This window comes from Acipenser ruthenus, chromosome 17 (assembly GCF_902713425.1).
Source record: "Acipenser ruthenus chromosome 17, fAciRut3.2 maternal haplotype, whole genome shotgun sequence".
Classification (NCBI taxonomy): domain Eukaryota; kingdom Metazoa; phylum Chordata; class Actinopteri; order Acipenseriformes; family Acipenseridae; genus Acipenser; species Acipenser ruthenus.
Window position 1 is genome coordinate 14667925 of NC_081205.1, and position 27711 is coordinate 14695635.

Below are 27711 nucleotides of genomic sequence, written 5' to 3' on the forward strand. Positions count from 1 at the left end.
TTGTGTTTTAATAAGTTTGATGTACCTGTTTTATGGCTACTGAAAGGACAGACTTTTTTGCATTAGACACATGCGACGTATCCAGCCACTGTGTGGCAGTTTTCATCGGCAATCGGAATGTTTTCCAAATTGATGACTTGCCTTTCTTATTTTCCTTTAAGCTGTATTCACCCGTGATTAATTTCTTCCTGTTTTTTTTTTATTAATTCCCGATTTTCTTCCAATTTTGGAATGTTCAATTATTATTCAACCTGGCTCACCGTTGCAACCCCCGCACTACCTCTTGAGAGACGAAGACGTCCTCCGAAACGAGTGCTGTCAGCCATCCACTTTTTTCGCTCTGCAAGCCCGCTGGGAGGTGGAGGTGATGGGGCCTGCTGCTCCAGCAGCCAAAACCATCCAGACGTACTGGACACCGTCCCCACCAAGTAGGCCGAAACGAGTGCTGTCAGCCATCCACTTTTTTCGCTCTGCAAGCCCGCTGGGAGGTGGAGGTGATGGGGCCTGCTACTCCAGCAGCCAAAACCATCCAGACGTACTGGACACCGTCCCCACCAAGTAGGCCGAAACGAGTGCCGTCAGCCATCCACTTTTTTCACTCTGCAAGCCCGCTGTGCAGCCACCTCAGAACTTACAGTGCGGGAGAACCACGCAGTTCTGAATTGCAGGCCTGCAGGCGCCCGGCCAGCCACAGGGTTCACTGGTGTGCGGTGAGCCAAGGACTCCCCAGCCGACCTAACCCCTTCCACACCCAGGAAGCGCTTGGCCAATTGTGCACCACCTTCTGGGATCTCCGCAGATATCCACGGATTTGCAGGGCTTTACTTATCAGTTAAAAAACGATTAGTTCTTATTTTTTATTTTTATATTTATTGTAGTGTTTATTTTTGTTTCTCTGTTTTTTCTTCCATATCTCTTAGTTGAAGTAAAACTCATGTAAATTAAACAGATCATCATGAAACAGCATAATTATAAAGATTGATATTTAAAATGGAATGCATTATCTGTCTTATCAATTTGTTTAAATTATTATTTTTAAATTGAATATAAAATTACTACCATGGCCACTAAAATAAAATAAATGAATAAAAATAAATGAAATGAAAAAACAAGCATTGACTAGCAGTCTAAAGGTCTGTGTCCAGGTATTTGTTAAAAATTGCAACAAGTGATATCTGACAATTTTTTTTTCCGATTTAGATTAAAGGGATCAGCCATGTAAAGACATTATTTTACAAAAGGGACTGAGTTCTAAAAAAGTGGGCTAACTTGGCCCTCTTTTTAGTCACTGAACTTTTCAATTATCTCTGATTGTGTTTGTCCTAGTGTCTATAATGACAAGAGAGCTTCAGACCATGATTCCCCGAACCTATGTCAACACCTCTGCAAATCCAGTTCCGATTTCAACTCCAGACTGAATGGATCTCCTTGCTTCAATGCAAACACAAGGATACATTTGCATATTGCAAATTTTTCACAGACAACATCATTTTTCTATCCGGATATTACAGGGTGCATAAAAGCTGAAGTACACAATATGCAATACACATAATAAACATTATAACATGTAAAGGGCAGCAGTGTAGAGTAGTGGTTAGGGCTCTGGACTCTTGACCGGAGGGTCATGGGTTCAATCCTAGGTGGGGGACACTGCTGCTGTACCCTTGAGCAAGGTACTTTACCTAGATTGCTCCAGTAAAAACCTAACTGTATAAATGGGTAATTGTATGTAAAAATAATGTGATATCTTGTAACAATTGTAAGTCGCCCTGGATAAGGGTGTCTGCTAAGAAATAAATAAATAATAATAATAATAAAGGAGTGCTGTCTAAGGTTCATTCAAATCCATTTGAACCTCTTATAGGATGAGCATCATTATCACTGATTCCTCTTTTAAGGAATGTTAGCCCAGGCTTTAAAATCAGTGTGATATTGGCATTCAGTATCAAAACATTTAATTATATTTATTTTATTTATTTGGCCGATGCCTTTATCCAAGGCAGCTTACAGGTGTATGTTGCCTTGATGAGGCGGTGGAAGGCAGTGAGAGACGGAGCAGTCCTGAAGTTCTCCAGTAGCTGGTTGCACCACAGAGGTGCTAGGGAAGAGAAGGAGCGGGCATGGGAGGATGGAAAGTGAAGGGATGACCAATCGGCCAGTAGAGGAGGAGTGGAGGGCAAGAGGGGGTGCAGGGAGACGAGGAATTGGAGGTAGGGGGAGGTAGTGTGGTCAAGAGAGCAGTAGGCAAGAACAAGGGTCTTGAATTGAATGTGAGCAGATAGTTTGCCAGTGGAGGGTGCAAAGCAAAGGGGTAGCATGATCGAAGCGAGGTTGGGAGAATACAAGACAAGCAGCAGAATTTTGAATGAGTTGAAGGGAGCAGATAGCCAAAACAGGGAGACCAGAGTTACATTAGTTCTCTCTGTAGAGTAGAAGAGCTTTGACCAGGAGTTGGGTGGAATAAGTAGTGGGAAATGTACGGATTCGGTAGATGTTGCTCAGAAAGAAGCAGCAAGTGCGTGTCAGTGAAGAGATGTGTTGAGAAAAGGAGAGGGAGGGGTCAAGAGTAACACCCAGGTTTTAGCAGAAGGAGATGGAGAGAGTGATAGAGTCAAGGGATACTGAAATTGGAGATGTCAGAGGAGGGATAGGAAGCATGAGGAAGGTAGAAGAAGTCAGATTTAAAGAGGTTGAGTTTGTGGTGGTGAGAATGTGTCCGAGTTGAGATAGCGGAGAGGAATTCTGAAATGCGGGAAGAGACATGGGAGCCAAAGGAGGGAAAGGAGAGAAAGATCTGGGCATCATCAGCATAAAGAGTTAGATTAGAGTACCTAGCAAGCAGGAGGGGTCCCAGGACAGAGCCTTAAGATACACCCTTAAATATAACACTCAAAATAGTATAAGAAAATTTCAATAAGAAACATTTCAATTAGAACATGAAAGAAAAGTTACAAATGAGAGAAGGCCATTTGGCCCATCTTGCTCATTTAATTGTTAGTAGCTTATTGATCCCAGAATCTGATCAAGCAGCTTCTTGAAGGATCCCAGGGTGTCAGCTTCAACAACATTACTGGGGAGTTGGTTTCAGACTCCCACAATTCTCTGTGTAAAACAGTGCCTCCTGTTTTCTGTTCTGAATGCCCCTTTATATAATCTCCATTTTTTTCTTTCAGGTCAGAAAAGTCCCTTTGGTCGACCGTCAGCCACCCCAGGCGATGCGAAGCAGCAGACAACCCTCGGGAGGCGACGGCGGCAGCGGACCCTTGGGAGCCGAGGGAGGGGAGCCCCTGGCCATGAAGGCGGCAGAGGGAGCTCCACTTCTCCCCCTGGTGAAGGAATCAGTAGCTGTGGTGCTGGGGTTGACCCTCTTCATGGCCGCTGCGGGCGGGCGGTTTTCCCCAGTGTTCTACTCAGCACCATATGCAGGGGCTGCTGAGGACCTCCAGCATCCTGACCATGGTCCCGTCAGTGGTGAAGGCAGAGGAAGCTTCTGCTGGCTGCGACGGCGGCAGGGGTTCCTCCCCTTCTGGCTGCGAAGGCGGCAGGGGCTCCTCCCCTTCTGGCTGCAAAGGCGGCAGGGGCTCCTCCCCTTCTGGCTGCGAAGGCGGCAGGGGCTCCTCCCCTTCTGGCTGTGAAGACGGCAGGGGCTCCTCCCCTTCTGGCTGCGAAGGCGGCAGGGGCTCCTCCCCTTTACCAGACAAGTCAGAAAAAACAACATTGAACTCCTCAATTAACATACGCAGCTCTCGTTGCTGATCTGGAAGTAAATGTTCCCCCATCAAAATGTCTTTAGTGCTAGGGGTCTCTAGGTAGGGGCCAAAATCATCCTGTACTTCGCCTGGGGCTATAGATAAGGCCTCCCTTGCTTGCCAGGGTTTTAGTAAATTAATTACGGCGATCAGGCTGTCTAATTTCACAATTCACTTTTCCTATAGCCCGAATCACTTTATATGGCCCCTGCCATTTAGCACATCGTTTTGATTTCCGACGAGGGAAGAAGCAGCATTACTTTGTCTCCTGGTTGATAGGTCAGAATTCGTGTGTTGCCGGTGCTGAGCCGATTTGAGATTGTCCTGGGCCAAACGACTGGCCAAATCCAGGCGATCTCTCAGTAGGAGCACATGCTGCACTACATTTTTGGACAAGCCTTTGTGCTCTTCCCACCCCTCTCTCAACAGATCGAGGATGCCGCGAAGCTGTCGGCCGTATAAGAGCTCTAAGGGGGAGAAGCCTGTCGAACTCTGTGGCACCTCTCAATGCAAAACGGAGGTAGGGGAGAAGCCCAATATTTTTGCTCTTGAGTCACAAATCGTCTCAGCATCTGCTTTAATGTCTGACTGAAACATTCCACCAAACCATCCGTCTGTGGATGTCCTCATGGGATGTATTTTTAAGATTTTGTAAACTTGCTGTAACGTGTTAGACAGAAAGTTCCATGATCAGTCAAGATTTCCTTAGGCATCCCTACTCTAGCCATAATCTGTACTAGATTGTCACAAAGACGGCCAGAGTGGGTGGCGTCAGACCGGAAGCAGGAAGGAATACAGAGACAGTGGTTGTGATGAGCTGAGTGCAATGGCTGCACTCAGCGTTTATTAACAAATAAAAAGGTTTTAAACGGTACACAAAACAGGACACGGCACTACACGCCAAAATAAAAAGACAAACAAAACGGACTATACAGTAAACGGACAGACACACAAACAAACACGGTGAGTTTTAAATAAACAAGTATCGTGCTGGTCCTACCAGCACGTAATAGCAATTGATATTTAAATGTATTTCTCCTTCTCTCTCACCCGTTCTCCACTCACCGAACACCTAACCCTGACTGAATGAAACGTGCATCTATATATACTGTTGTGCTGGGATTCAATTACTAATTAATTATTCACTTGAATCCCAGCACGTGAATTAATTCTGTGCAACCCCGTGCTCGCATATTATATTTTAAATGCACGTGCGTGATGTGTAATCCCGTGCCGAAATACAAATATACAATTTAAACACACGTGAAACACAGACCTGTTTATATCCCGTGTACCAATCTATACACCAACATTTAACATACGCACGCATACATACAACATAGAACACACAAATGCACACAGGGGCGGGGCACTTTGCCACATAGATCTTTGGCTATTGCAGCTGCACTAGTGGACTACAATGGAACTGCTTCCGGGTATCGCATTTCATAATCTACCACCACTAATATATGCGTATACCCAGAATCAGAAGGTAGCAAAGGGCCCACTATGTCCATTGCAATGCGCTCAAAGGGGGTGGAAATAATTGGCAGTGGGACCAAAGGGGCGGGGCGCACTCGACCCGGCGCTACTCTCTGGCAGTCTGGGCATGTGGCTACATATTTTGACACTTCCTTATGAAGCCCTACCCAATAAAATCGAGCCAATATCCGTTCCCTAGTTTTGTCAGCTCTGAGGTGCCCCGCAAAAGGGATATCATGCGTCAGCCTCTTGACCTCGAGTCAACAAGACGGGGGAACCATCAATTGTGTTACAGGCTGTCATGTGCCCATTGCAAGGTTTACCCTATATAACAACTGCCCCTTGATAATGAAGTGTGGAAATACTAGCGTCCCAGCGCCGTCAACATCCTTATCTTCAATAGACTGGGCCTGTTCCCGAGTATGCACCAGCGTGGGGTCATTGCTTTGGCCCCAGACCAAGTCCGCGATCGAGGCCCACTGGTCCAGTGTATTGAGAGGGGCTAGAGTAGCCTCTGCCCTGGATTGCCCAGTAACCTCGCCCTCTCGGTCACAGTGCGTACCAACTCCCTTTGATTGGTGTTTGTTACCATTCGAGCATTCTCCCACCAGACCCCAGCCTTGTCTCATTAAAGCTCCCTCTCATTTTTGTTAGTTTTTCTTGGACGAAAAAGGGGGGAAAACCTTTCAGCATGAAAGTGAAAAACAACACCAATAATTTCCCTTTCTTTCATTTCTGCCACGTTTACATGTGTGGCTGAGACTGCCATTAATTTAACCAATTATTTGTAATTTGGCCCGTCTCGGCCAAGTCATTACTGGGTGTGGTAGCATTTCCGCCACCCCAACTGCTAGGTGACGTTTTATCAGCCCTACCGATAAATATATTTTTAATGTGGGGTATGCCGCCGTGTCTCCATGGATACAGGAGATAGCCACCTGGCCTCGTGGTTGCCACGACACGCCACCCAAGAGCTGTTCAAATTAAGACACCCTGTGCCCACTAATGCGTGGGTTTTCACATTCCCTAAAACCACATCAACAATACAAGGCCCCTCCCAACCACTCACTTACCTGATTCTGATGCCCAATTGCAAGCTGCCATGTCACACTCCATCGCAGATGGGCATGACTTGGCCTGGTGTTCTGGTTGGTGGCATCTAAAACTGGTAGGGGGGAAAGAGGGAGCAGAGGTTAAATATCTGTCCCGTTGCTGGTGTGGTAACGGGGCAGGGGCAGCTGGGGGCCAACCTTGGCCTCCATGAAGGGGAGGTAAGGTTGCCCATTGGAGTAGGCGGTCTAGGAGGTCTCGGTCCCGGTGATGGTGATGGTGGAGCGGAGAGAGAGGAGGTGGTGCTCGGCTGCTCCGTTGGGCTGGAGTGTTGAGTAGGTCGGTCTTGGCGGAGACCAGGGAGTCTTCGAAATCCTCGGCCAGTTTCACAGCATCTTCCAGGTTGTCGGGGTTATGGCACCGTATCCATGCCTGGGTTTTGGCGCCGACCACATGGCAAAACTGCTCCATAATAACAGCCTTGCCCATCTGTAAGCTTGTTTTCTGGGCGGGGTTGAGCCAGTCCACCATGTGGTCACACAACTTCTGCGTGACAACCCTGGGGCGTGTATCTGGGGATCTCTGGTACTCCCGGAGCCGTACTCGGTGTGTTTCCCCCGTGATGTTCAGATGGCACAGAATGGCTTGTTTTACCAGGTCGTACTGGGAAGCTACTGCGTCCATCATGGCCTGGTAGGCTGCCTGAGCCTCCTCGATCAGGCAGGGTCCCAGCTGGCTTGCCCAGAACTCCTTGGGCGGTGGTAGCAAGCTGCTCAAAGGCGACCACGTAAGCTCCCGGGTCATCCTCCGCCATATCTTCTGTGCCTTTGCCTTTGGGGCCATCATCATGGGTCCTGCTGGTCCCATCTGCTGTCCAGCAGCGCTGCTAGTGAAGCATGATCCATCCCTTATTTTGTGGGTTGCAGTGCACATGTGTAGGGGGTGATGCAGTGCTCAAGACAATGACAGACAACAAAGTACTGGTGAAATAATCCAAAGTCTGATGACAAAACAGTAAACAATAATGGTAACAGACAATACACAATGGTCGGGAGGGAGGTTTATCACCAAGAATCATTCTCTCTGTCACAGGGAGTCAAAGGAGAAAAAGGAGAGGAAGATCTGGGCATCATCAATGGGATAAGCTGATTCCTCCCCTCCTTTTTGCGATTAGAGAGGTACCGCAGGCTTCCACAGGGTTCTCCCCGTTCGAGCTGCTGTATTGGAGGAGATCTCGGGGCGTGCTCGATCTCGTCAGAGAGATGTGGGAGGAACAGCAGGATAATTCGACCCATACGGTCTGGTATGTGTTGGATCTACGCAGGCATCTTGAGTCTGTAGGTCAATGGATTTGTGACAATCTGCAGCAGGCACAACACAGACAGGAGACCAATTACAACAGAGGGGCCCGTTTGCGCACATTTCAGCCAGGGGATAAAGTGCTTTTATTGTTCCCTAGTCTAAACTCCTGGTAAAGTGGCAAGGACCCTTTGAGGTTACACGCCGTGTTGGTAAGGTGGATTACGAGGTCTGCCAGCCGGGACAAAGGAGGGAAAAGCACATTTATCATGTGAACCTCCTGAAGCCTTGGGTGCAAGGGGAGACATTGTTAGCAACATCCACAGATGACGTCACTGATTTGGGACCTGATCTTTCTGTCTTGGCGAGGATGGGGTCGGTTCAGGTTGGTAATAGCCTGACACCAAGACAGAAATGTGAGGTTCACAATCTGGTGGCTGCTTTTCCTGACGTGTTCTCTCCAGTCCCGGGGCAGACTCGCATAGCCCATCATCATATTGAAATTGAGTCGGGGACACGAGTTTGTCAAAGGCCATACGTAAAAGGCAGGTAGTGAAAGCGGAGATTGAGGAAATGCTCAAGCTGAGGGTAATAGAAGAGTCCCAAAGTGACTGCAATAGTCCAATCGTTTTAGTAGATAAGCCAGATGGGTCGACACAATTTTGCATTGATTTCAGGAGAGTCAATGAAAAATCAAAGTTTGATGCTTATCCCATGCCCCGGGTAGATGAATTGCTGGAGCGTCTAGGCACGGCTCACTTTATGATGACACTGGATTTAACAAATGGGTACTGGCAGGTGCAAGCAAGCCACACGGGTTATTTACTGTCCTACTATTTTTAGTTAGTGAGTTTAGCAGGACTGAGCCGTCCCACAGTATACGAGAGGGTATAGAACTTTGCCTGTTTCTCAGGGCTCCCACCACTAGAGGGAGCAACGAGCCGTGGTAAAAAAAACGCACACTTTATTTTGTAGTTTTTCCTTAAAGTATTTTGTTTTCCTTTTTTCACCTGCCCATTACCTCCTCTTTGAATGTTCTCTTGCTGTTATAATATTGGAAAAACTTTTGGGGGTTTAGCCCCCTTAGCAATGCTCATTTCTATCTCTCTCTTGGCCTTTCTAACTTCCTTTTTGACTTGTGTTTGCAGTACCAAGTACTCTTTCTGTGTACTTTGTTTTTGGTCCCTTTTAAGCGATCTATGAAGTGCCTTTTTTCTGTGAATATTTTTTTTTAATTGATCTATTAAACCATTTTGGCCATTTTGTTTTAGATTTTGATCTGTCTACTTTTAGGATGTAATTGTTTTGCGCCTCTAGTACTACAGTTTTGAAAAATAGCCATCCTTTTTCTGTGGATGTTTTCTCTATTTTACTCCAGGTTTTCTATCGTTACAAATATCATTTTTCATTACAAAAAATAGACCACTCAGGTCAATAATACATTCAGTATCACAAAGCTGAGCTACAACAACTAACGACAGCCGCCTACAGCCTATGCCTACCGTCAGCTCTGAATCGTGATCCCGATTCCGTTTGACATTTATCTTCTAATAAGTTTGATGTACCTGTTTTATGGCTACTGAAAGCACAGACTTTTTTGCATGAAACACATGTGACGTATCCATCCACTATGTGTTAGTTTTCATTGGCAATCAGAATGTTTTCCAAATTGAATACTTGCCTTTCTCATTTTCATTTAAGCTGTATCCTGCAAAGATGTAAAACAATACACCCGCACCCGCTCCGCATCCGCAGATATCCACGGATTTGCAGGGCTTTACTTATCGGTTAAAAAAACGATTAGTTCTTCTTTTTTTCTTCTTATTTTTTTTTATAAATGTAGTCATTGCCAAATATTTTTATTATTTTCTCCCAATTTAGAATGGCCAATTATTTTTTAAGCTCAGCTCCCCGCTACCACCCCTGCGCTGACTCGGGAGGGCGAAGACAAACACACACTGTCCTCCGAAGCGTGTACCGTCAGCCAACCGCTTTTTTTCACACTGCGGACTCACCATGCAGCCACCCAAGAGCTACAGCGTTGGAGGACAACGCAGCTCTCAGGCAGCTTACAGGCAAGCCCGCAGGCGCCCAGCCAGACTACAGGGGTCGCTGGTGCATGGTGAGCCGAGGAAACCCTGGCCGACCTAACCCTCCCTCCCCCCGGGCGACGCTCGGACAACTGTGCGCTGCTCCCTTGGAGCTCCCGTCCACGGTCTCGAACTCGCGACGTCCAGACTATAGAGCGCATCCTGCACTCCACGTGGAGCGCCTTTACTGGAAGCGCCACTCGGGAGCCCCTAGTTCTTATTTTTTATTTTTATATTTATTGTAGTATTTGTTTTTGTTTGTCTACTTTTTCTTCCATATCTCTGTTGAAGTTGAAAACTCTTGTAAATTAAACAGATCATGAAACAGCATAATTATAAAGATTGATATTTAACATGGAATGCATCATCTGTCTTATTAATTTGTTTAAATTATTATTTTTAAATTGAATATAAAATTACCACCATGGCCACTAATTAAAAGAAATGAATAAAAATAAATGAAATGAAAACACAAGCATTGACTAGCAGTCTAAAGGACTGTGTCCAGGTATTTGTTAAAAATTGCAACAAGTGATATCTGACAAAAAAAAACTCCAATTTAGATTAAAGGGATCAGCCATGTAAATACATTATTTTACAAAAGGGACTGAGTTCTAAAAAAGTGGGCTAACTTGGCCCTCTTTTTAGTCACTGAACTTTTCCCCTTACCTCTGATTGTGTTTGTCTGAGTGTCTATAATGACAAGAGAGCTTCAGACCATGATTCCCTGAACCTATGTCAACACCTCTGCAAATCCAGTTCCGATTTCAACACCAGACTGAATGTATATCCGTGCTTGAATGCAAACACAAGGTACATTTGCATATTGCAAATTTTTCACAGACAACATTTTTCTATCCGGATATTACAGGGTGCATAAAAGCTGAAGTACACAATATGCAATACACATAATAAACATTATAACATGTAAAGGAGTGCTGTATAAGGTTCATTCAAATCCATCTGAACCTCTTATAGGATGAGCATCATTATCACTGATTCCTCTTTTAAGGAATGTTAGCCCAAGCTTTAAAATCAGTGTGATATTGGCATTCAGTATCAAAACATTTAATTATATTTATTTTATTTATTTGGCCGATGCCTTTATCCAAGGCAGCTTACAGGTGTATGTTGCCTTGATGAGGCGGTGGAAGGCAGTGAGAGACGGAGCAGTCCTGAAGTTCTCCAGTAGCTGGTTGCACCACAGAGGTGCTAGGGAAGAGAAGGAGCGGGCATGGGAGGATGGAAAGTGAAGGGATGACCAATCGGCCAGTAGAGGAGGAGCGGAGGGCAAGAGGGGGTGCAGGGAGACGAGGAATTGGAGGTAGGGGGAAGTAAGAACATTAGAACATAAGAAAGTTTACAAACGAGATGAGGCCATTCGGTCCATCTTGCTCGTTTGGTTGTTAGTAGCTTATTTATACAAGGAATTGGAGGTAGGTCCAGGAGTTGGGTGGAATAAGAAGTGAGAAAAGTACAGATTTGGTAGATGTTGCTAAGAAAGAAGCAGCAAGTGCATGTCAGTGAAGAGATGTGTTGAGAAAAGGAGAGGGCGGGGTCAAGAGTAACACCCAGGTTTTAGCAGAAGGAGATGGAGAGAGTGATAGAGTCAAGGGATACTGAAATTGGAGATGTCAGAGGAGGGGGAGGAAGCATGAGGAAGGTAGAAGAGGTCAGATTTAGAGAGGTTGAGTTTGTGGTGGTGAGAATGTGTCCAAGTTGAGATAGCGGAGAGTTACTCTGAATATGTGGGAGTCAAAGGAGGGAAAGGAGAGAAAGATCTGGGCATCATCAGAGTAAAGAGTTAGATTAGAGTATCTAGCAAGCAGGAGGGGTCCAAGTACAGTATCTAATCTGCATTTGTGACACCTGGTCCTTTTTTTAAGTCAAAAAAGTCCCTTGGGTCAACATTGTTAATACTTTTTAGAATTCTGAATGCTTGTTCAAGACTGAATAGTTGAGCCTGTCTTCATATGACATGCCTTTTAAACCCGGAATAATTCTGGTTGCTCTTCTTTGCACTCTTTCTAGAGCAGCAATATCCTTTTGTAGCAAGGTGAGCAGAACTGAACACAGTATTCTAGATGAAGTCTTAGTGATGCATTGTAAAGTTAAAACGTTACTTCCCTTGATTTAAATTCAACACTTTTCACTGTATATCCGAGCATCTTGTTGGCCTTTTATATAGCTTCCCTACATTGTCTAGATGAAGACAAACTCCTAGATCTTTTTAATAAGATTCCTTCTTCAATTTCAGTATCTCCCATATGGTATTTATAATGCACATTTTTATTGCCTGCGTGCAGTAACTTACACTTTTCTCTATTAAATTTAATTTGCCATGTGTCTGCCCAGTTCTGAATGGTGACTAGATCATTTTGAATGACCTTTGCTGCTGCAACAGTGTTTGCCACCCCTCCTATTTTTATTTTGTCTGCAAATTTGACAAGTTTGCTTACTATACCAGAATCCAAGTCATTAATGTAGATTAGGATGAGCAGAGGACCTAATACTGATCCCTGTGGTTCACTGGTTACCTTGCTCCATTTTGAGGTTTCTAATTAGTACTTTCTGTTTTCTACATGTTAACCACTCCCTAATCCATGTGCATGCATTTCCTGATCTCTACTGCATTCAGTTTAAGAATTAGTGTTTTATGTGGGACTTTGTCAAAAGCTTTCTTGAAATCTAAATAAACCATGTCATTGCCACAAAAGCAAGGATATGTGGTGTTGGGGTTTTTAACCCTAACTCGCCATTCCCACCCCCACACCAGCAGCCATAGGAACCAGACAACACAAGCAACCGCAGACTGCAGTCATCAGGTAAGACATAGAACATGCAACTCTTTCCAGATGACACAAGAGACATTCATCATCATGGTTTACCGGTGCTGTAGCAATGGATATACATGTACACGTTAACACATACATACCCACTTCAGGCTGCAGAACCGCATCAACTTTACAAAAAAAAAACTATATTTGCATGCACTTTGATCTCAATGCAAGTATGAAAGTAAACTGACATGTCTCCATGCACTATTACCGGGTTCTAGCATTGCAAAGCACTCAAATAACCATAGAGGTTGGCAACAGGGCTTAAGGCTCATCCCACCAGATACAACTACAAACACAAAATACACAACAGCTGACAGCAAAACAACTACAATTTCACATCTACTCCTACTGGACTAAAAATGTCAGTTCATATTATAAGTATATAACTACACAATAAGGAAAGGATTGTGGGACATATTCCCTGAATATGATAATACATGAACGTGTATTAGAAATGTAACTGGATTCATTAATGAAACTGTGTGTCTTGAGAAACAGGACAAACTGCTGTGTCTTAAGAAAAAGGGCCCCTTGGTTCCCTGCAGACATACTGAACTATGTGACTGTCACAAAGACGGCCGGAGTGGGTGGTGTCAGACCAGAAGCCGGAAATAAAATGACAGAGAGGTGTGGTTTGGTGGAGCTGAGCGAATGGTTTCGCTCAGCATTTAATAAACAGAACAGAAAATCCAACACCCAACCCCAGTGAGTGAAAACGTGCTGCTTTTATGCAGTTGTACCGAGACTCTATTGCTAGTCAATCATTCAATTGGAATCTCGGTACAACTGCACGTGAATTAATATAGTGTACTCCCGTGACCACACATTACATTTTAACCAGCACGTGAAGTGATTTGTGCCATCCTCGTACGGTGGCCCTGAAGTGCAAAACGAAAAAAAAAAAAACTTGTGTGAATTTTTAAAAAAGGTAGCAAAAATAAAAGAATGTGAGCATTTTAAAAAAGGTTGACAAAAAACACATTGTCAGCATTTTAAAAAAGGGTGGCAAAAAAAAAAGTTGTGAACATTTTAAAAAAGGGATAGCAAAAAAATGTGAGCATTTTTAAAAAGAGTGGCCAAAAAAATGTTTGGAACATTTTAAAAAAGTGTGGAAAAAAACGCGCATTTTTTTTAAAGGGGGCGTAATTTATAAAGGGGTGTAATTTTTTTTAAATGTGTGTGAAATCTTTTAGATGCGCTACAAATAAAAAATGTGTGCCAGAAATGACGTAAGAGCACTTCCGGGTCTAAAACAGGAAGTTTTCACAAGATTAACTGACTTGTTCCGCTTACTTTTTCAACCACAATTTTAGCACAATGTTAATGGGTATATTTGCAATTGTTTTGTTACAAAATCTTGCACACTGGTACAGTATATGAATTTTAAAAAATCATCACAAGGCTAACAGTAATTATATACCCTATATAATGTAAACAGTAGGAGGGACTTTGTAATGTGCTTTAGTATATGAGGCTCTTACATGATTTAACAGGAGTTACCAGTTAATATATTTTACAATCCTTTCTGTGCTTTTAGATGAATTTCTAGTTAAGCTACAGAAGGTCAATCGGATCTGAAGATAAAGATGTCAAGTCTTATTGCCCATTATTTTGACCAGGGGCATTCTTATGATGCAGTTTTGGCTTTTCTTTCCGAGCTCCATGGCATTCATCTCAGCATGCGAACCCTGAAATACAAATTAAAGAAACAGGGACTTAGCAGACGATTAAACTATGCATCCCAAAGAGACACCATAGCCGCAATTAGAAATGAGCTAAGAGGTCCTGGGGTGTTATTTGGGTACAGAACGAAGTGGCAAGTGCTGAAACAGAAATACAGGCTAAATGTAAAAAGAGAGACAGTGATGAGAGTACTTCCACAGCTAAACCCTAGAGGACACCAATCAAGAACAGTAAGGCGATTCGTTCGAAGAGTGTACCACTCACTAGGTCCAAACTACATTTGGCATGTGGATGGCTATGATAAGCTGAAACCTTTTGGATTTGCGATTAGTGGCTGCATTGATGGCTTCTCTCGTCGCCTAATGTGGTTAACAAGTGGACCAACCAACAACAATCCAGCTGTCATAGCTAATAACTATGTCAACTGTGTAGTGTCCAACAAAATTATTCCAATGAGACTCCGAACGGACTGCGGAACTGAAAATGGTACCATGGCAGCAATTCAAGCTATGCTGAGAAGACATCATAATGATTACCATGCTGGAAACAGAAGTCATCTGTATGGCTCCTCCATGTCAAATCAAAGAATTGAAAGTTGGTGGTCAATTTTCAGGAAAGGAAGGTAAGCATGAACATATAACAATCCTCTCTTCGAATAATTACCCAAACAATTGTCCAATCTTCCTTTATGCACCTGTAAAACCAACATGACTCTCTTGCATAGTGATCTAAAACAGGTCCCTCTTAATACATGAGGCTAAGTTACCAGGTAGTGATGGCAGCTCTTTTTCCTTGCAGATTGGTATACTACATGATAAAATACTTTGTCAGATTTGTCAGGAATATACTTCTGATTATTGTTTCATTGTTTTTAGAGCTCAGTTTTGGATGGATCTCTTTGGAGACATTCGTGACTTTGGGCTATTCAATGGGAGTCACGAACACCAGTGCCTGCTTCGCTACTGTTTTATGAATATACTTCAGACTGACTTTAATGAATGCACTTCCCTTTGGAATCTCCATCGAATTAGACCTTCACGGATGTCACTCTGTCCCGGGGGCATACCAAATGAAATGTACAGATTGCCGCAAAGGTAAAAATATTCTGTGATTATACGCATTGCACTACAGGTGTTCTTGAACAAAAGCATTATTTAGAAAATCTGTATCATCTTCAATTAGGTGCTGCCAAACATAATAAACATATATTCAATTTATTGGTTGTGCAAAGAACAGATTTATGGCACACAGTAGTATTCAATATTTACTTTATTATATTTAAAAATGCATATTCTGTATATATTTTATTACTTAGAAATGCAACACGTTGGGACCAGAGATCTTAATGTTCAACAACATTATACATGACTTTCTGCATTTCTAATGACTAATTTGTGTATTTCCATTCCTGGGCTGGATTTTATTATGACCAATAAAACAAATACCTAAGACAGCAGTAGGCAGGCCAAAAGTAGTATGGTTATGTTTGTAGATGCAGTAATAATTAGGAAAAATTTAACTAAACAGTTTGCTGGCGCACATATTCTCTGCTCATGTTTGAAAGTTGAATAAAACATATAGTTAACAAAAAATAGGAAACACCAACATACAACTGAATTTGAACTGAACCTATGTCAGTATTAAAAGCACATCCCCCAAACATTTGCTTTACTTTACTACTAATAGGTTTAGTTTTACTGACTTAATTCAGTAGTATGTAGCAGCTTTCTAGTGATGTTTTAGTTTACTTCATGTATGAATGTTTAACACTTTTGTTATGGTACTTCTTGTTTTATAAAATCAATTTCCTTCTTTAAAAATTTTAGATTTGGAGCCCGAGATTGTGGATTCCCATTGGATGTACAGGAGCTGCAACAGCTGTCAGAAAATTACGGAACAGTCAACATTTGCGGAGATGAGGCAATTTACTTTTATTTGAATAATGTTATTCAACAGTGCAGACTTCCACAGGCAGAAAATGTAGAAGCAGCTCTGGAAAATTACATACAGCTAAAAGAAATGTCTGGCATGTAAAAAAAATAATAAAGATTAAAGAGAGAAACAAAAAAGAAACTATTTGCCCTTAAAAAAGGCAAATGTAAACTATTTGCCCTTAAAAAAAATGTAATTCTGACATTTTTCAGCCACAAAAATAGAAAATTAACAAATATAGCTGAAAACAGCAATACCCCAAGGCCAAATATTCCACCATACAAATTAAACATTGCTAAAATTCAATTGGCTTGTGGTGGCCACGTTTTTTTATACAACTTCTCTTTAACAAACTTGAGACAATTTCCCCAAGTTTAAGACTGCTAAGTTTAATTTAAATCTGCATTTGAATAGTTTAAAATATTACAGCTAACAATTCTAGTTTTGGGTCATTCCATGCCAACTCAACCAGTGCTGTTGCCTGTCCAGCTCAGATTTTCCTAGAAAAGTTCGCCTGGGGGTTTCCGACAGGCAGAGTTCAGAAATGATAACCTTTTTTTTTTTTTTTTTTTTAATTTCTCCATTCAACCTGTGACCTTGCAAAGGTCAACCTAAAGTGTGAAAGTGACCTTGACCAGAAAAATCACCCTGGGCGCAATTTAGATGCTACCATCATGTGTAGCACCTTGTTCTACTTGTATTGAATAGGGCTTTTGAGAAAAAAATCTTAGGAGCACCCTACTCACTTCTGTCAAAATGCCAGACGAGGGGTAACTGACAAGTTTTATTCGAACTTCAGCCCAACCCTTTACCCTGTAGAGGATGTGAGTCCTAAAATGTAAGTATGCTGCAAGACCCTTAGGTCCAGTCTTCCAAATTCTGTGAAAATCTTTTGGTTTCAAGTCCCACCACTGGTCATTAAACCCCCTTGAAATTTGAATGTTTGCTATGTGTACCAAGTTTAGGCCATAATAACTTGCGTGGGGAACTCCAAAAAATCACTCAAAGATATGTTTGGATAGATATTAATGAGATCTACAAGCATCAAGCAAAATATTTTGGCATCCAGGGATTTTGGATTTTTGAAGTTGCATTTGTCATGCATTTGAGCATTGCTTATGGCCACATTGATGAGGCTAAAGTACCTCATAGTCTCTATCCAAACTGGCTATTTCTTCAACTTTGCATTCTCTGAGGATTGATCTAGAGGAAAAAGTAACAATGTGTGCTTCCACTGGCACTAGCTTGGAGCTGAGGAGTTATGAACTTGCATATTGGACTTCGTAAATAGTTAATTTAGTTTTTTAAATCCACCTAAGTAAGGTTTTGGTAGTTTCAAATGTGTCATTGTAACAACGAAGTCCAGTATGCAAGTTCATAACCCCTCAGCTCCCCGGATACCAAAATATTTTGCTTGATGCTTGTAGATCTCATTAATATCTATCCAAACATATCTTTGAGTGATTTTTTGGAGTTCCCCACTCAAGTTATTACAGCCTAAACTTGGTACACATAGCAAACATTCAAATTTCAAGGGGGTTTAATGACCAGTGGTGGGACTTGAAACCAAAAGATTTTCACAGAATTTGGAGGACTGGACCTAAGGGTCTTGCAGCATACTTACATTTTAGGACTCACATCCTCTACAGGGTAAAGGGTTAGGCTGAAGTTCGAATAAAACTTGTCAGTTACCCCTCGTCTGGCAATTTGACATAATGAGTAGGGTGCTCCTAGGATTTTTTTCTCAAAAGCCCTTTCTCACTTTAGGTTGACCTTTTATAAGGTCACAGGTCGAAGGGGAAATTAGAAAAAAAAAAAAATTTCTGAACTCAGCTTGTCAGAAAACACACAGGTGATTTTTTCAATGAAAATCTGAGACGGACGGGCAACGAAATGTCCCTCTTCTGGTTGAGTTGGCGTGGAATGACCCTTTTATAATAATTCTAGATTCTGCCAAACCCTGGGGAATTTAATATTCCAAAGTCCATGTTCTTCTGAAAAGTATAGTAATATGTAGTAATTGGTAGGTGAATAATATTGCCACAAGTGTTAGCAATGGGATATGGTGACCCATTATGAAGAAACTGTACTGATGGACGCGGATGGAAACCAGAAGGTGGAATGGAGGACAGGCCGGTAGCAAACTGGAGAATATCACGCAGTGATGGTCCTTCCGGCGACAAATTTCCTGTAGAAAAAAAAATGAAAACTTACAACACAATAAACCTCCATAATCAATTTACTCATCGGTAAAGAGGCCTATAATTTTAATAGCAGGGGATATCATTTTAAAGGGTGATGTACTGTCTTCAAGTTGACATTTCAGACCAAATCAAACGTTTGGCCCACCCATTAATCACAAATTACAAACCCCATACTGATGATGGCTTTTTGCTTGTCAGAGGGTTCTTGTTTGTACCCATGAGGGCATCTGCTATCAATACTGGGTTTGCAATTTGTGATTAAGAGGCGAGAAAGTTTTGATTTGGTTCAGACCTATGTATGCTTTTTCAGCACTTTTGACATTCTGAAAAAAAAACAAAAAAAACTTTTATGGATTTCAGTAACATACAAAGTTCAGTAATACCTGTATTTCTCTCCAAATGTTAAATCTATACATTGTTAGAAAATAACTGTTAAAGTTAGTTGGTCATTCTGTATCAGAAACATTCAGTAACTTTGCCACTGTCTAGTTTTTGAGAGAATAGGTAATGTACTGGACCACAAAAGCAGGTTTTATGTGCAAACTAATTTTAAAATAAAAGGTGATAATAGATGATCAAACAGACATTTAATGCTCTCATTTGGACATCAAGAGGTTTATTTGCAAAACAGATACACTTTTAACACCCTTTTTCTTCCTATAAATTCTGACCTTCAGCATCTATGGTGTAATCAATCCAGTAACCAATAACTCTGCTTTCTACGGCACGTTTGTTGCTACCCTTGTCACTGAACTGCACTGCAAATATATCTTCAAGTGCCTGTGCGGTAACTCTCTTTTGAGTAAAGCAAAACTGGTTCAGAAAAACCTCAGGGTGCTGTTTCATTGCCTCTAGAACATTAAGGGTTTTTAACCCTTCCATAAATCTATGAAACCAAAAAAAACCAGATGTCACAGTCAATTTCATACTTTGGTAAAAGTATTATAGATAATAGTCTGTAGATCTAGTGTACCCCTTTTTCACACTACATTAGAGTCTCAAACTCAGTAGTTCCCAAACCTGTCCTGCTGGTTTTTCTTCCAAACCAAGTTCTCAATTACTTAATTAAACACTCAATTGAACTAACACGTTGCTTAATTAGACCTTTTCAATTATTTAGTTTATTAAATTAAGTAATTGAGAGCAGCTCAGTTGAAACAAAAACCAGGAGGACAGGGGGGGCTCCAGGACAGGTTTGGGAACCACTGGTCTAACTAGGTGATTAATTTGTAGCCCCTTCAAATGGTCACCATAATGTCTCTGATGTACTGTTGTCAATTGCAAAAGTGTGAATAACACCGGGTAATCACATACTATTCATGCTAAAGGAAATCATTTATTTTTCTGGTCATCTATGGCCTGGACCAAATCAAAACTTTAACCCACCCACTAATCGCAAATTACAAACCTGATACTTTGTTTGTGAGGTTATTCCTTCTACACCAGAGGGAAACCAACATTGATGCTGGCTTTGTAATTTGCGATTAGCGGGTGGTTCAAAGTTTTAATTTGGCCCAGGCCCATATGCGTATTCTGTTAAAATCTCAAAATAAATGTAAGTCAATTACTATTTTTATTTTTGCTCATGATAAAAGATTGCATTATTTTAAAACCGGACAATAAAATCTTAGAATACTTACCGCTCGATGCCAAATGCATTTCTTTTTATTATATACCACTTAAGAAAGTCTTCAACTAGTTTCTCCTTGTCGTCCAATTCTTTAATGACTGTCTTGCAGCCAGCCAGATGAAAAACAAGTGTTTGTTTTTCAAGTATTGTAAGGAGTTCATCAAGAGATTTGGAATTGCGTACCTGAAATAACATGTAAAATAAAATGTAAAATGGCATGTACTATTACTATTATATACAGTCAAATGTCAGGACAAATAGAAAACATGTCATAAATGCTTTGACTTGGTTTGTTTTCAATCGGTTTACATGAGTTTTAAATAATTTATTGTACAAGTTTTAACTTACATTAAAAAGGATGCCCTTGATCTCATGGTCATCTATGTCTTCTAGGGTAGCGTGGATATCATCAATGCCCAAGATGTGTCTCATGAGATTTGCAGACAAAAAACTTGGTGGGGGCCCTCCATGTACCAGTGATACAGCAGTTATTCTTCCAGCCATGAAGTATTCGTCATTCTTCTCACCTTAACATAAATAATAGTTGCAAGCATTACACCAAACTGTAGCATTTTTGTCAACCAAACTATGTTGGTAAATTGACAAAATATATGTAGTGTAATATGATATAAAAATATTGCACATTGTCTATACAGTCACTACTGTTATTTATTTTTATCATTTTTATTTTTAATTTGTATTTTTACAATTGTACTTCAATCTTGAAGACAAGTGTAAAGCTAAAAAATATAAACCTTTTAAAATGAAACCTTTTTACAGTAGTTTTGTAGATGTTAAACCAAAAAAAAATTATATTTTTTTTAAAGAAGGAAAAAAACATTACCAGTTGCATCATATTTAAGAAACCTTTGTGTTTCTGGTCCTTCAAATATGGGACGTTTATGCAAGTGATCCATTAGAAGACCAAGGAACTCCCGTTTTGGTCCTCCTGTATCAATTCCTTCTTCAGTGACTCCAATGTCATCCGTAAATTTCACCATAATGGAATTCTGGGGTTCATAGTTACTTCTACGGAAACCCCGCATTGCTCCACCCCAGACATCAGCTCTATTAATTATAAAGCGACTGCAGGCTGCATTATTGACTTGAAGAAATAAATCTTCTATGATGTTACTTATTGTAATATGGCTTTCTTGAGCTCTAAGAATAGAAAAACAAAATAAGTAATTTCCAAATATTGCATAGCCCAATATTTTGTATATCCAATTAAAAAAAATAATATTAAAGAAATGGTTGGCAGGTAGTGTTAACAATATTTTTATATATATATATATATATATATTACTGTTGTAAATCATGAAAGTAATAGGTTAACCAAAGAAAAAAACCTACTTACCTATCACCTATCACAGTTTCTTCTGTGTCTTCAACACTGCTGTCATCACTGAGAGGGATTGGTGCAAATACCTCAGTGTAGTTCCTGAAAGGAGACAAATAATACAAATCTGAAAACAAATTCTGCAGTGGTATCTTGGTAATAAAGCTAACCAAGAGGTTAATTGTTTAACTATGCAAGTTTTATAATTCCAAATGTTTTCCCGCCTTTGTTAAGGACTAATTAGTCAGAACTTCAATGTCAAGTATAACTAACAACTAAAAAAATATAAAAAAGTACAATTCTGTTTATTCTGTATTAAAAACCAACATTTGGGCTGTATTATGATTAATCCAAATGAAAATCTTGAAATAAACACACATAATAAATTCAAGAAAAGGCAAGGTGGGGAATGAAACAACCTACATTTTTTTAACTGTAATAATAACAATAAAAACAAATTCAAAGTTGCACAATCATTTAACTATATTAGCTATACTGATTTTAGGAATATGAAGTCTTATCAATTAGGATTTGGAAAAACAGATGTTAGTTTCTGCTACAATTTACACTGTGTAAAAAGTGAACGTAAAGCATACCTATAGCAGATATTACTACTGCTTCCCTTGGGTTCTCATATCCACGGTATGTGATGATGACTGTGCACTTCGGTCAGCCTCGGCTTGATTTGAAGCACCTTGCTTCCATGGCTTTCAAAACAAAACAAAAAAATAGTAACTAGCGTTTTCTTTAAAATGACATATTGCTACCCTAAAGACTAGACTACAAACCTTTGTGTTAAAATAAAAATCACTGAAGTTAATATGTGAAACAACTACATTATTAAATGATTTTTGTGTAGTATTACTACTGACTACATTACCAGTGTTTCATCCAGATCATCATTCTCTGTATATAATCTGTATATAACCTCAGAATCGCTATCAGATATTTCAACAGTAGGATTTTCTGCGGAAATATGAAAATAGTAATCTGAGTCACAGTCACTCTTTATTATAATTCTAAATTCAATACATTATCCACTTACCATTTTTTTGGAATTCTGTCTGCAGACATAGACATAATAGAATTCTTCTGTATGGTTTCCCACATGCCTCTTTGTAGGATTTAAGATTAAAAAGCTCCTGGGTTCCTGGTATAAAATGAACTTTTGTCATGTCTGGGTAAAGTAAGTAGTAATCCCCATCACGAAAATTCTGATCAAACACCCTGTGCTTAGCAACTGCAGCATTCAGTATTTCATCACATGTCGCCTCAACGTTGGTCAGTACTAATGGCAAACCAGATCCCCGTACAATTTTTATCTGTCCTCTCTGAAGATCAGGAGACATTATTTTAATAGTGATCTAAAAAATGAAAAAAGAAAAAAGATTGTGAAGAAGTGGTTGAACTAAGTAGCTCACAAACCTCACTTTTTATTTAACTTTAACTTAGAAATACCAGTTTAATATTGTTTTAACCACTAGTATTCTAATGTGTTTTTTGTCACAAACTATTTGTGCATGACTGGTTACTATAAATAAATAACACTTATGACAAAATATATATGTAAACAACAACCATAGTAATATGTAAGGAATAAGTAAAATCAAAATGTGGTACCGTCACAGAAGTTTGCTTTTGTGGAAGTTTTCTTTTAGAAAACTGGTTTCTTTCCTCAACTTTAAAGTCACGAAATTTTAAAAATTCCTTCAGCTTTTCACATTTTGGCTTTGGCGTGCCTGCCATAAGAATTACAAAAATAGATTACGTATGATTGCCTTTCTGTTTTAATACTTAATATGTTTATGATTTAATGATAAACTCACGTACATTCCCTTGGAATTAACGATCCTTCTTCGTCAGTGTTTGGTAAAAAATCTAGTTTTTTACCACATCTAATGCAAAATGCTGGTCTCTCACCCTGTTTTTGCCCACAGAATGGGCAAAACATCTTTAAACTTATATTGTCTTTGAAGGGGGAAAAAACAACAAAAGTTACTCATTGCAATAAATGTCATCAGGCAGGTTTCACAAACCAAGAGTAGCATAGTACATAATGTTAATTTAGACTAGTGTGAGAATAGTGCTAATCGAGGTCTGTGAAACAACCCCATTAACCCATTAAGTTAAAAATGCTGGTTTGTATGAAACTATGCAAACACAAACAAGAATAGACACTCATTTCACTTGTAGCTACAAAGGGTACTTCCAGATCAGAAATACAAAATTACATCAAAAAGTCCACTGACTTAATGCAGACTCCCATCAACTGTATTCTATAATAAATGGAAGAAATCTATCATAGTCATTTTTTGTTATTAATCAAGACTACACACAGCTGCAAAACATAAATTGACTACTGTAGCAGTCCTTCAAATTAGTCCAAATGAAAAACTTTAAAACTCCAGTTGAGTTTTGCACAGTTCTGATTAAAACCAAAATATGTACCCCGTCACAAAAATAAATATTGGCCAACACTGAACGTCTACAATTTTACAGAACGTAAGTAAACACAGTGCATTGTGGAATTGAATGGGGGGAGGAGGCGCTGTTTTTATACATAGTAAAAGATACAAAACAGACTTTTCTCCTGCCAAAAATGTATTATTAATGTGTGTAAACTGCTAAAAAAAATGTTGTTTTTTTTAAATTAATGTATATAAAAAAACAAGTACTAAAAAGCATCTCGGTTCAGTGTGTGTGTTTTTTTTTATTTAAACAACTGTAAAATCGCAGATGTTGGCGACAGCTTATTATGTTAGATAGATAGATAGATATAAATATAACATGTCCTGCTCTGGATCAAAGACGGCGCGCTTTCTGTTTCCATCGAATACACAGAGGAGCGTACTTACAAAGTATTTTCAAAACTGATTCGCTGGTAGGATGGTGATTAACATGAATAGCAGGGCGTTCGATGCAGTGTCGTTCATAAACTTAAATAATGTTATTAACTATGCGCGTTACAAAAATGTAATTATTGAATCGATTATCCAGTATTTATATTGATTTTCGATTTAATCATAGCAGCCTTAGTACACAATAATGACATCACATCAAAATGTATGTAACTTATACAAGCTCAAACATTGGAGCGGGGCCTACGTTCCTGAATATTGGTGGAGCACGTGCACCTCGGGCCCATACAACTCGCTGCATATATATATATATATATATATATATATATATATATATATATATATATATATATATATATATATATATATTTGTTTTAGCAGTTTACACAACATTAATACTCCATTTTTTGTATGAGAAAAGTGTGTTTTGTATTATTTACTGTGTGTAATAACCTTCACCTCCCCCCATTCAATCACACATTTTCTGCATTCCTAAATTCAACGGTACTGTTGAGCGTTGATCATAACTGCCCTTATGCACACACACGTGGAGAAATTCCCACAATCATATTCGCCGTCAAAACAACACATAAACACAGCTTCAGCTAGTCGACTGAGGTAAAACAAAGGCCAGAACAGCTCTGCCACCGACCAAAAGAGTAATTGTTACCTACACAATAAACTGATAAAATCCATTTTAGTTTCATACATACCCTAACAGCTTCTATTTTTGGCGTATGTTCAGTCAATGGGGGTAGAAAATGCCCGTCACGTATATGGCGCTAAAACTGGTCGAAAAAGAAAGCGGAACAAGTCAGTTAATCTTGTGAAAACTTCCTGTTTTAGACCCGGAAGTGCTCTTACGTCATTTCTGGCACACATTTTTTATTTGTAGCGCATCTAAAAGATTTCACACACGTTTAAAAAAAATTACACCCCTTTATAAATTACGCCCCCTTTAAAAACAATGCCACACTTCCACACTTTTTTAAAATGTTCACAAACATTTTTTTGGCCACTCTTTTTTAAAATGCTCACATTTTTCTGCTATCCCTTTTTTAAAATGTTCACAACTTTTTTTTTTGCCACACTTTTTTAAAATGCTGACAATGTGTTTTTTGTCAACCTTTTTTTAAAATGCTCACATTTTTTTTATTTTTGCTACCTTTTTAAAAAAAAATTCACACCAGTTTTTTTTTTTTTCGTTTTGCACTTCAGGGCCACCGTATCCTCGTGCCTAAATACAAATCTACATTTTTAAATACATGTGAAACACAGACCCGTTTATATCCGTGTACCAATGACTATGCACCAACATTTACACACAACACGTAACATATAAACATAAACTACGCACAAGTGCGTGGCCACATTGCCACAGTGACCTGCTGATTAGAGGACTGGCGCCTGAACTGGATTAGGCTGAGCGGACAGTTGAATTATGTACAGATAATTCACATGTGCAACAACAATCGTTTTGACGCAAGGAAGACATAAACTAGTGATGTCCCAGTGGAAAAGGACAATAAAACATTAAAGGACTGTGAGCTTAAAAAAAGGCAAGATACACAAATGATCTCATGAAAGTGGCTATCTAGATGTGTGAAACAGACTATAAATATCCAAGCGAAACTGAACATTTTGCGCTCCACATCAAATGCTAAACAAGGTGCTGTCACTCTGCTAAGCAAAGCTGCAACTCCGGGACTCTGCCTAAAAACGGAATCAAGATGGGACTCTCCCTGAAAACAGACCGAAGACGAGGAAGCAAGCTGCAAGCAAGTCAACGACTACAAGCAACGAGACTGAGGCCCGGCTGGAGGACTGCCGTAAAACTTACAGCGACTGTTATCAGACAAACCAGTCTAGGTCTGCTGTACAACTAAAACCACCATATCCAAAAGAAACTGTGCCCTGCTACCTGCGTAGCTAGCTAAAAGATTCAACGAAGAGGACAGAGCGGACGGGCGCTGTTGTGGATCCTATACCGAGGACTGAAGACTTTGTTGCAGCTGTTTGTTGATTCTAAGGAGAATTGAAAGCTTTGTTGTCGAGTTTGATCCAAAGTGGGATTGAAGACTTTGTGCGGAGAGAAGAGTTTTTATGCTGGACATTTCAACAGATTGAGTTTCCAAACCAGCGGACCAAAAGTCTAAGCTTCAAGGAACCATTGAGTATAATTCCAGTTGCATTTTCCTTTAATGGAACTAAATTAATCTATTGTAACACATTCACATTGAATTGAACTTATAATTATTTAAACTTGATGAAATAACTACAAGTAATCTACCTCATATTGTTGTATGAAGAATCTATTTAAAAGTAAACTTGCCATATGCTTAATATACAGTGCCCTCCATAAGTATTGGGACAGTGAAGTCAACATTGCTATTTTTGCTGTACAGTCAAGCAATATGAAAATACGATTAAAAGATGAATATGAGGCAAAAGTACAGAATATCACCTTTTATTTCTGGCTGTTTCAACACATATATGTTTTACCAGCTAAAAATAACAGCACTTCCAGAGTTCCATCCTCCCATTTTATGTGAGCATAAGTATTGGGACATTTGGCTCACAGGTGTATCTAATTGATCAAGTGTTTCGTGTTGCATTGATTGTTCACACATAAGAGCTGTGAATGTGCAGTCTCAGTTCTAGACTTTGCTTTTGCCTTTGGAGTCTGCATTTGGTGTCAGTAGGATAATTCAACATGAAGACTAGGGAGCTGTCTGTGAAAGAAAAGCAAGCGATTTGGATGCTAAAAGAAAAGAGGAACTCAATTAGAACCATAGCACAAAAGTTGGGCATAGCCAAATCAACAGTTTGGAATGTCCTGAAAAAGAAAGAAACCACTGGTGTCTTCAGCAATCGGCAACGACCAGGTCGACCAAGGAAAACAACAGCAGTTGATGACTGAATAATGACCAGAGCTGTGAAAAACAACCCTAAAATAAGTGTCAGTGAAATCACCAACAACCTCCAGAATGCTGGGGTGAAAGTGTCACAATCTACTGTTCACAGAAGACTTCGGCAGCAGAATTACAAAGGCTACACTGCAAGATGCAAACCTCTGATCAGCACCAAAAACAGAAAGGCCAGATTAGAATTTGCTAAAAAGTACAGAGATGAGCCAGTAGAGTTTTGGAACAGGGTTTTATGGACAGATGAGATGAAGATTAACCTTTATCAAAGTGATGGGAAGGCAAAAGTGTGGAGAAAAAAAGGAACTGCAGATTGTACTTGGCTTGATTCATGCGTCCTTCACAAAGACAAATCTGCCCGATTCCAGCCTTGCTGAAGCACCCCCAGATGAGTCCAATTTTCAGCTTTGCCCAACACCTCGTCATCTAATGGTTAGACGGAGACCTGGAGAGGCCTACAAGCCACAGTGTCTCGCACCCACTGTGAAATGTGGTGGAGGATCGGTGATGATCTGGGGGTGCTTCAGCAAGGCTGGAATCGGGCAGCTTTGGTATGAATCAAGCCAAGTACAAGGTTGTCCTGGAAGAAAACTTGCTTCCTTCTGCTCTGACAATGTTCCCCAACTCTGAG

General features: G+C 40.2%; 2 protein-coding genes across 4 annotated transcripts; one reads left to right on the forward strand and one right to left on the reverse strand.

Annotated features, from left to right (window-relative positions):
- The first annotated feature begins 13699 nt into the window (after positions 1 to 13699).
- On the forward strand, positions 13700 to 16227 carry LOC131697898 (uncharacterized). The gene is made up of 3 exons (XM_058989639.1): positions 13700 to 14815; positions 15069 to 15287; positions 16020 to 16227. The coding sequence occupies exons 1-3, from the start codon at positions 14097 to 14099 to the stop codon at positions 16225 to 16227; spliced, it is 1146 nt and encodes a 381-aa protein (XP_058845622.1). The 5' UTR covers positions 13700 to 14096.
- A 1767-nt stretch (positions 16228 to 17994) lies between these two features.
- LOC117410048 (G2/M phase-specific E3 ubiquitin-protein ligase-like) lies at positions 17995 to 24945 on the reverse strand. Of its 3 annotated transcripts, none has more exons than XM_058990008.1 (6): positions 24870 to 24945; positions 21324 to 21400; positions 20804 to 21120; positions 20308 to 20486; positions 19970 to 20142; positions 17995 to 18313 (listed from the first exon to the last, which is right to left on the reverse strand). In XM_058990008.1, the coding sequence occupies exons 3-6, from the start codon at positions 21003 to 21005 to the stop codon at positions 18280 to 18282; spliced, it is 588 nt and encodes a 195-aa protein (XP_058845991.1). In that variant the 5' UTR covers positions 21006 to 21120; positions 21324 to 21400; positions 24870 to 24945; the 3' UTR covers positions 17995 to 18279. The 3 variants fall into 3 exon arrangements, with proteins under 3 accessions (XP_058845991.1, XP_058845990.1, XP_058845989.1); XM_058990007.1 differs by having other exon boundaries at positions 21317 to 21400; XM_058990006.1 differs by lacking the exon at positions 24870 to 24945 and having other exon boundaries at positions 21324 to 21711.
- Between the last annotated feature and the right edge of the window lie 2766 nt (positions 24946 to 27711).

What these genes read in the sequence shown, in the direction of transcription:
- LOC117410048 (XM_058990008.1), bottom strand. Translation starts at nt 21,005, where the DNA reads ATGCGGGGTTTCCGTAGAAGTAACTATGAACCCCAGAATTCCATTATG. An exon ending in TCTTAAATATGATGCAACTG is followed by an intron (nt 20,487 to 20,803) that starts GTAATGTTTTTT and finishes ATTTATGTTAAG; the next exon opens with GTGAGAAGAATGACGAATAC. An exon ending in TCAAGGGCATCCTTTTTAAT is followed by an intron (nt 20,143 to 20,307) that starts GTAAGTTAAAAC and finishes ATGTTATTTCAG; the next exon opens with GTACGCAATTCCAAATCTCT.
- LOC131697898 (XM_058989639.1), top strand. Translation starts at nt 14,097, where the DNA reads ATGTCAAGTCTTATTGCCCATTATTTTGACCAGGGGCATTCTTATGAT. An exon ending in TCAATTTTCAGGAAAGGAAG is followed by an intron (nt 14,816 to 15,068) that starts GTAAGCATGAAC and finishes CATTGTTTTTAG; the next exon opens with AGCTCAGTTTTGGATGGATC. An exon ending in ATGTACAGATTGCCGCAAAG is followed by an intron (nt 15,288 to 16,019) that starts GTAAAAATATTC and finishes TAAAAATTTTAG; the next exon opens with ATTTGGAGCCCGAGATTGTG.